The following is a 9,281-nucleotide window of genomic DNA, read 5'->3' as shown; positions in this document are numbered from 1 at the left end:
AAAACTATAAAGTACTCATGAAAGAAATTGAGGAAGACACAAAGAAATGGAAAAACGTTCCATGCTCCTGGATTGGAAGAATAAATATTGTGAAAATGTCTATGCTACCTAAAGCAATCTATACATTTAATGCAATTCCTATCAAAGTACCATCCATCTTTTTCAAAGAAATGGAACAAATAATTCTAAAATTTACATGGAACCAGAAAAGACCTCAAATAGCCAAAGGAATATTGAAAAAGAAAGCCAAAGTTGGTGGCATCACAATTCTGGACTTCAAGCTCTATTACAAAGCTGTCATCATCAAGACAGCATGGTACTGGCACAAAAACAGATACATAGATCAATGGAACAGAATAGAGAGCCCAGAAATAGACCCTCAACTCTATGGTCAACTAATCTTCAACAAAGCAGGAAAGAATGTCCGATGGAAAAAAGACAGCCTCTTCAATAAATGGTGTTGGGAAAACTGGACAGCCACATGCATAAAAATGAAATTGGACCATTTCCTTACTCCACACATGAAAATAGACTCAAAATGAATGAAGGACCTCAATGTGTGAAAGGAATCCATCAAAATCCTTGAGGAGAACACAGGCAGCAACCTCTTCGACCTCAGCTGCAGCAACATCTTCCTAGGAACATCGCCAAAGGCAAGGGAAGCAAGGGCAAAAATGAACTATTGGGATTTTATCAAGATCAAAAGCTTTTGCACAGCAAAGGAAACAGTTAACAAAATCAAAAGACAACTGACAGAATGGGAGAAGATATTTGCAAACGACATATCAGATAAAGGACTAGTGTCCAAAATCTATAAAGAACTTAGCAAACTCGACACCCGAAGAACAAATAATCCAATCAAGAAATGGGCAGAGGACATGAACAGACATTTCTGCAAAGAAGACATCCAGGTGGCCAACAGACAAATGAAAAAGTGCTCCATATCACTCGGCATCAGGGAAATACAAATCAAAACCACAATGAGATATCACCTCACACCAGTCAGAATGGCTAAAATCAACAAGTCAGGAAATGACAGATGCTGGCGAGGATGTGGAGAAAGGGGAACCCTCCTACACTGTTGGTGGGAATGCAAGCTGGTGCAACCACTCTGGAAAACAGCATGGAGGTTCCTCAAAATGTTGAAAATAGAGCTGTCCTAGGACCCAGCAATCACACTACTGGCTATTTACCCTAAAGATACAAACGTAGTGATCCGAAGGGGCACGTGCACCCAAATGTTTATAGCAGCAATGTCCACGATAGCCAAACTATGGAAAGAACCTAGATGTCCATCAACAGATGAATGGATAAAGAAGATGTGGTATATATACACAATGAAATACTATGCAGCCATCAAAAGAAATGAAATCTTGCCATTTGCGACAACATGGATGGAACTAGAGCATATCATGCTTAGCGAAATAAGTTAAGCAGAGAAAGACAACTATCATATGATCTCCCTGATATGAGGAAGTGGTGATGCAACATGGGGGCTTAAGTGGGTAGGAGAAGAATAAATGAAACAAGATGGGATTGGGAGGGAGACAAACCATAAGTGACTCTTAATTTCACAAAACAAACTGAGGGTTGCTGGGGGGAGGGGGGTTGGAAGAAGGGGGGTGGGGTTATGGACATTAGGGAGGGTATGTGCTATGGTGAGTGCTGTGAAGTGTATAAACCTGGCGATTCACAGACCTGTACCCCTGGGGATAAAAATACATTGTATGTTTATAAAAAATTTAAAATTTAAAATTAAAAAAAAAAGAAGTGAATCACTAAGTCCACACTCAAGGGTAGGAGAATGAGTCTCCATCTTTTTTTTTTTTTTTAAACATTTGTATTTATTTATTTGTCAGAGAGAGACAGCGCGGAGCAGCAGGCAGAGGGAGAAACAGGCTCCCTGCTGAATAAGGAGCCTGGTATGGAACTCAATCCCAGGACTCTGAGATCATGATCTGAGCTGAAGGCAGATGCTTAACTGACTGAGACACCCTGGCATCGAGTCTCTATCTTTTGAAGTAAAGAGTGACAAAAAATTTGTGGACATATATTAACCACTACAGTAACTGATAAAGCAAAAGCTCCAGTGGAGGAGGCCAGAGAATGCAGGGCTGGAAGGGTTAATAGGGGCTATCAGGACATCCCTTCCCCTGGGCAGTCCCTTAAGTGCTCACAGTTAGAAGAAAAGGAGTAAGCAGGAGCTGGCAAGGAGTAAGAAGAGCTGGAGGCTGAGGGTCATTTCTCTTTTTTCAGTGATGCAGAGTGAGTAGTGGGAGGGAGCTTTGAAATAGGGTTTTTTGTTTTTGTTTTGTTTCGGTTTGAGTTTTGTGTGTGTGTGTGTGTGTGTGTGTGTGTGTTGTGTTTTTGTTTTTGTTTTGTTTTGTTTTTGTAGAAAGAGCTGACAAGGGTCCATGGGAGGGTCTCAGGCATTTCTAGAGTCCTAGAAGAGGCACAGGCCATGAAACTACCCTGACCTGTCTTCAAGGTGGTATGACACGTCACTGGTGTGCTTGACTCGGGGCTGGGACTTTGCAAGGTGAGAGCAGGAGTATGATAGACCAGAGGGGTACACATGTCATGAAGTTTAGTGTACTTTATATTTGTGTTACGTTTATGGGTATTATAAAACCGCTTTCTTCCCAAAGAAGAGGTAGGGCACTGTCCAGGCTGGCCGGGAAGGGAATGAAGCTAGGATGTAGGCTGACAGACCTGGAGAAACAAAGGGGCTGAGGAGTCCTAATGAAACAAAGGAATAGTTCCTCATGGGGTGGGGGTGGGGGGCAGGGGGAGGCATGGCGCTAGGCTGGAATGTGACATGGTTTCTGAGGTAGAGCAATTCTGGGACATGGGAAGACCAGGCAGTGGCGGGGGAGTGGACATCGCTGGAGTCTAGGAGTTAGAGGAGTGAGAGTCCAGGATGGGCAGGGGGAATACAGTGGGAGACACGTCCTGGTGTTTGGAGGGGGATGCTGTAATGTACATGGAGGTCAGATGCCATGAGTGAGGGGGCAGAGGATGACAGAGCCAGAGACCATGGGTGGACCTAAAATTTCTACCTGGGGTGGGGAAGCAAGGAGTCAGAGCAGCAGTGGGGAGCCAGAAGCGGACAGTGCCCCTCTGCATCTTTCCCATCCATGTCTCACTGGTTATGTGAGGCTGGGAGATGGACCAGCCTCTCTTGGGAGAACTGCTGGAAGCCAGGATTCAGATGAGAGTTGCTTTGCACTTTTATACAGACCCCTAAACTTTCCCAAAGCAGAACCAGTAGGGCAAAGTGCATGGATTTTGGAGTTGGACAGAACCCCCTTCTCCTCTGACCAGTTGAATAGTTTGGGCAAAGTTTCTATTTCTTGGCCTTTGTTGTTCTACCCATTAGATGGGGATAGCAGCATCTCCTCCTAGAACAGTGTCTGCTCAGTGGGAAGTCCTCCCTGAGGGCAGCTGTTACCTGTTGGAATGTCAAGGTTTCTACCACCTAAATGGGAATAAACAGATTCCAAAGTGTGCCTGGCTGTCTCCGCCTTAGCTGCAGGTGTCCCAGGGGTGGGTGGTCACCTGGGCCTACCTCTACAAGAGAAAGGAGTGGAAATGTGGCCCAAGTGTCAGCAGCCTCATGCCTGGGCATGATAATCCCTCAGGAGCCTCAGGAGTGCTTCCCAGGGAAGGGGGAAAGGGCATCCCAGGGAAGGGAATCCCAGAGAAGGGCTGGAGGCACAAACAAACATTTCGTGAGTGCTCCCTGTGTGTCTCTGACCTCGCAGAGACCCTGCAAAAGTCAAGCCAGTTTCTTTTTCAGGGAGGAGCATGCTAAATCACTTGCAGGACCTGCTCCAGCTCACACAGCTGGTAGATGGCAAAGCCAAACTCTCTGCCCATCCCCACCCACCCCCACCGCCCACCACCTCCCCAAGTCCCTGAGGGGCAGGGGAGGGGCCGGGCGGCTCAGGGCCCTGAGCATCAGTGGGACGGTTGGGCTGCAGTGCCCCCAAGGACACCTTTCCTAGATTCTCAGCCTCTGTCTACCCACAAACATCCCAGCCCAGGAGAATGGGGACAAGACCAGGACAGGAGGTACCATGCTCCTCTAGGGTTAGAGAGAAAAATGTAAGCTCAGACCTTAACAAGGAATCTATAATCTGATTTCCCCTTTTGCCCTGTAGGAACTCAACAAATGAGGAAGGTTTAGATTATCGTTAAACATATCAATGCCCATACACTAAATTCAAATTGAAATAAGAAAATTCCTTATCCACCAGGACAGAGTAGCAAAAGGTTCTTTGTCACATTCACCTGCTGCCTACACCACCACTTTTCTCTTACCTCCCGTCTTACTCTGCTCAGCCCAAACATGCTGACCCCAACATCATTTGCACTTTTCCCTCTGACTTTGCAAAAGTTGCACCACCCTTGGGGAAGGTCCTCCCTTTCTTCCACTCTGAGTTCTTATTCATCTTTTAAAGTCAGTGTCAAAGCCTCTCCAAGGGCTTCATTCACAGTTTCATTGAACAAGTATTTCCTGGGGGGCGGCATGTGCCAGATGCAGTGAGCACAGTGATGAACAAAATAGATCCAGCTCACCTCATGCTGCTCACTGCAGAGGATGGTGAAGTGCTTGTTCTCCATGTCAGGATAGCAGCAGGCAGGGCCTCCCAGTCTCCCTTCCTGGTCTGCTGCAGCTAATCAGGCCTAATAGAGTGCTCCCAAAGTCCCCCAGGACGGTGGGGGAGCAGCAAGGTCCTAGGGGCCCATTTGAAAGGAAGCAGTTTAGGGTTGGATTCCCAGCTGAGCTCCTAACTAACTCGGTCACCTTCCCTCTGTGGGGTTCCTTGTAAGAAATAGGGGAACACCTATGTTTTGGGGGTGCTATGAGGTTTGGATAAAGTACATCACATGTCTCTAGCTATGTTGGCTGCTTACCTCAGCAGTGCCCATGGTGTGTGGGTGATGATTGGTTTTCACGTATGTCTGAGCAGACAAAATTTCTGCTTATGGAGGACAGGGACGGTGTCTGAAGGATGTTTGAAACCACTCACACTCCCTATGTCCAGCCCAGTACTGAGTGCAAAATAGATAACCAATAAAGATGAGATAAGACAGAAGAAACTAAGAAAGCATCTTCTCACACCTGGATGGGACTGTGACTTACTCGTCCATGTCGTCAAGAGTCACTTCTTGAGCCAGAGCCGATGCCCAGTGCTCAGGGACATTCTTATGTACACACATGGCCCCTGCTCTCCGGGAGCTCCAAGGCAGTGCCATGTGGACTAACGTTCTGCTTTCTATCTGCATGCAGGCTGGGAGGAGCTGCTGCCTCAGGATGTCGGCCTTCAGGCTGGTAAGAATTGCATCTATTCCATCTAGGGTTTATGTGGGGAGTTACTAAAGCCTAACTCAAGTTACCCAGTGAGAAACAATGAGGGCCCACAAGGAAAACATCAGAGACAAAGGAATACAAGGAACAAGATTATATTACCTAAAGAAATAGAATTATATTACCTAAAGAAAACGAGTTTGGGGGCACCTGGGTGGCTCAGTGGGTTAGGTTGCTGCCTTCGGCTCGGGTCATGATCTCAGGGTCCTGGGATCGAGTCCCCGCGTCGGGCTCCCTGCTCATCAGGGAGCCCGCTTCCCCCTCTCTCTCTCTGCCTGTCTCTCTGTCTACTGTGATCTCTCTGTCAAATAAAAAAATCTTTAAGAAAAAAAAAAGAAAACGAGTTTGGCCAACCTCTGGGCCTGAGCAGGTGACCAGGATTACTTGCACGGTAATCCCTCACTTATATCTCAGGCTTAAATGCCTTGACAAAGTGATGTGTCTTTTGTAGTCTCATTGCAACTGTTGCAGGGAGCTTACTCAGAGGGAATGGAAATCAAATACTGGGTCTGATCTCCACTTCGGGCTCTGCACCATCTTCCCTCAGCTCAACAGACATACAAGTGCCTGCTACATAGCAATAGCCAAGAGATGACTCTATGGGGGAAGGAAGCAAATGCTGAGACCCTGCCCTGCCCTGGGGTTGGGATGCAGGGCACCTCCAGGCAGCTGGAGTGGTGCATGCACGACAAGTGAACCTTGGGAGCTGGAGTAGCCCAACCCACCCTGAATTCCAGCCCAAACCTGGGAAATCCAGATGGCAGAAATTCCATTTTGGTAAGAAGATGCCCCAAATATTCTGCCTACAAAGCCAGAAAGTAGCCGTTGTCTCCTTCTGGTTGGATCTACACTGCTGAATGGGGCAGCATCCCCCAGCCACCAAGGGCTCCTGAAACCAAGCCTCCCAACTATCTGAGTCACAGAAATGTGGCTAGCATTGTTTTTTGTTTGTTTGTTTGTTTTGGGTTTTTTTTTTTTTTTTTTTTTCAGAGAAGAGACAGGCTGTTTTAGACTGGAGAGAGGACACACAGTCTCAAAATCCAAATTGCAAGGACTTTTAGTCATCAAAAGCATGAGAATCTGGCACCATTTTGGAGCATGAGGAGCCCAAGCTGTAAGGCAAAGCCAGTCTTATTTCACAAAAGAATACATTCCTGGGATGCACTAGTCCCAAGGCTCCCACTGGGAACATGACTAACTTCAAGCAGAGTTTAGAAAGGTAACTCCTGGAGGCATATTTATCGCCCTCGGCCCGCAAGGACGACAAGAAGCCCCAGTTCAGGTGTATCTTCTCTCTATTTCCACAAGTCTACACACTTACATACGTTTACATGACCAATCAGCGAGCAGGGTACAGGAGGGAGCCAATCAGGCTGTGCACCTAAACGAACAACTTCGCTAGCAACCAATGCTGTTTACTTCCTTTTTGGGCATTCCGCTTAGTCTCACAAGGCAGTCCTAACCTGGCAACTAGCCAGGCGCCATCTTTTAATGGCAGAGGTCGCCCTGGCCAGGGGTCTGCCTCCGACATCTCCCCCTTTTTTCTTTTATGGCAGGGATCGTGCCTGTCTTAGGTTGTCAGTGGCGGGGAATATCCTTACCCGTCATCAGAAGGCAGATATCAATGATCTGCGTCCTGTCTTAGGTTGGTATATTTCCCCCACCAATCTTACCCATCGCTGACTACCAATCCAGCATACTTAGCCACACTTGGGGGGATGTTCCAGCCTCAATGGCTAACAAGGCCTGCACCATGGCTTGCTGTTGCCTAGGTTGCTGTCGCCTCCAAATTTGCAGTTTCCTTAAGCCCACTACGAGGATTATCATCAGACCAATTACGCTAGCCCATTGTTTTGTAAAGGTTAACACATCTTGCAATGTTTTGATTATCTCTGGGAGGGTTGCAAGCTCAACTCTGGTGTTATTTATTCTTGTTATGCCTAGTAGCAGGTGCTGAGTGTAGTTTTGGAATTCTGCGGACTAATTCCCCCGCAAGTATTGGGAGAGCTGTCGGGAGACATTCTGTAAGTCACTCATATTAGTATAGGCTATGGGAGTTACACAAATTGCCGGGAAGGGTACTATACATCCCAGTCCCCATAGGGCCCCCCATATGTCCACTTGTTCTTGAACCAAATCCACTCTCTGGTTGACTATCAGGATTCCTGCTTGCAGATGTGCATTGATCTGAGTCTATGTTTGAAGGGCAGCCACCATTCCTTCTGCAAGGGTGTTCACAGCTTCCGCAGTGGGTATAGTTGCAGCAAGCAAGACTGCTGCTGCCATGGCAGCTGCTGTAGATATAGCCAATGCTGTCACAACGGGGGCTGTGATACCAAAATCTCTCTTCTTTCTGGATAGCACCACCGGTAACTTGTCCTCTGGAATGGAAACTGGGATAGGAACATGGGTAGGGATACGCATAATCACAGCCAGCTTGAAGGCCGTGACATTCCAGCACTGGGAAAGATAGCAATTCTTAGTGCAATTTAACGTATCATTCAGCTCACTAGCATTTGTTAAGAGGAAAAGGAACGGTGGCCAGACGCATATGGGAGTGGGCTGATAAGTAATATTATTGGGACAAGACACATTAACTGGGGCACCTGGGTGGCTCAGTGGTTAAAGCCTCTGCCTTCGGCTCAGGTCATGATCCCAGGGTCCTGGGATCGAGCCTCACATCGGGCTCTCTGCTCAGCAGGGATCCTGCCTTCTCCTCCTCTCTCTCTCTGCCTGCCTCTCTGTCTACTTGTGATCTGTCAAATAAATTAAAAAAAAAAGTCTTTAAAAAAAAGACACATTAACTGTTGTCTCAAAGGTACTAGAGTCATTTTGTTTATAAGAACAGTTGAGGAATTTGCCACCATTTAACATGGACACTGCTGAGATATCAGTACATGCTCCTAGCAAGTTACAGACCTGCCATGCATCAAAGGGAGAGGAGGGAATATGAGAGAAGAGTTAGTCACTGGTAAAGGATATAGCCATGCTTTAACCACTGCTCACAGCTCTCTGGCTTGAGTCTGCCGCAGGAGGTGTAGCATCCCCAGAGTTATCATCAGCATCATGACTGGTGTTTGGAGGCAAGGCTTCACGCACCAGCCACTCTGGGATCCAAATTGGAGCCTCCTTTTCCTGCGGACCTTTTCTCCCCGCTTTCCTGCGGATTGCCTTGCAAGATTCCTTTATTTAGTTCCCGGGTGCCGGCGCCATTTATCGCCCTCGGCCCGCAAGGACGACAAGAAGCCCCAGTTCAGATGCATCTTCTCTCTATTTCCACAAGTCTACACACTTATATACGTTTACATGACCAATCAGTGAGCAGGGTACAGGAGGGAGCCAATCAGGCTGTGCACCTAAACGAACAACTTCGCTAGCAACCAATGCTGTTTACTTCCTCTTTGGGCATTCCGCTTAGTTTCACGAGGCAATCCTAACCTGGCAACTAGCCAGGCGCCATCTTTTAATGGCGGAGGCTGCCCTGGCCAGGGGCCTGCCTCCGACACATATTATTCTCAGTTGCAATTGTGGGCCTGTTCTGTCTTCTAAGATGGCAGGTTGTTTGGAAAGAAGGTGAAAATCTGATTCATTGGTGATCCCTTCAGTGGGTCCTAGTGATTCTTGAATAAGGCGTGGACCCATACTGTGCTTATTTCTGATGTATCATCCATCTGGTCTGCTCTGTGCTGGGCCCTATGCAGGCTCCTGACCTGTGTTACATTCCATCTTCACAACAGCTCGGTGACACTGCCCTGTTCAACAGATGAAGAAAACGATGCTCAGAGAGGTTAAGTGACTTGCCCAAGCCCATGTAGCTCTGGAATGGAGAGTAGGGATGAGAACCCAGGTCTGTCTGACTTCAAAGGGGCTCTTAGTCTGCTCTGCAAAACTAGACCATAACAAAATC

The 9,281-nt window shown here is 47.3% G+C and overlaps 1 protein-coding gene across 1 annotated transcript in view; it reads left to right on the top strand.

The window, feature by feature from the left end:
* Positions 1-5,306: 5,306 nt before the first annotated feature.
* MYO7B (myosin VIIB) overlaps positions 5,307-9,281 on the top strand; it is an 81,204-nt gene continuing 77,229 nt past the window's right edge. Inside the window, exon 1 of the mRNA XM_059394550.1 lies at positions 5,307-5,338. Within this exon, the coding sequence (XP_059250533.1) occupies positions 5,321-5,338 (18 nt within the window). The 5' untranslated portion in view covers positions 5,307-5,320. The remainder of the gene's footprint in view (positions 5,339-9,281) is intronic.

The sequence above is a fragment of the Mustela nigripes genome, chromosome 3 (assembly GCF_022355385.1).
Source record: "Mustela nigripes isolate SB6536 chromosome 3, MUSNIG.SB6536, whole genome shotgun sequence".
Taxonomy (NCBI): domain Eukaryota; kingdom Metazoa; phylum Chordata; class Mammalia; order Carnivora; family Mustelidae; genus Mustela; species Mustela nigripes.
This window is presented reverse-complemented; position numbering and strand designations above follow the sequence as displayed.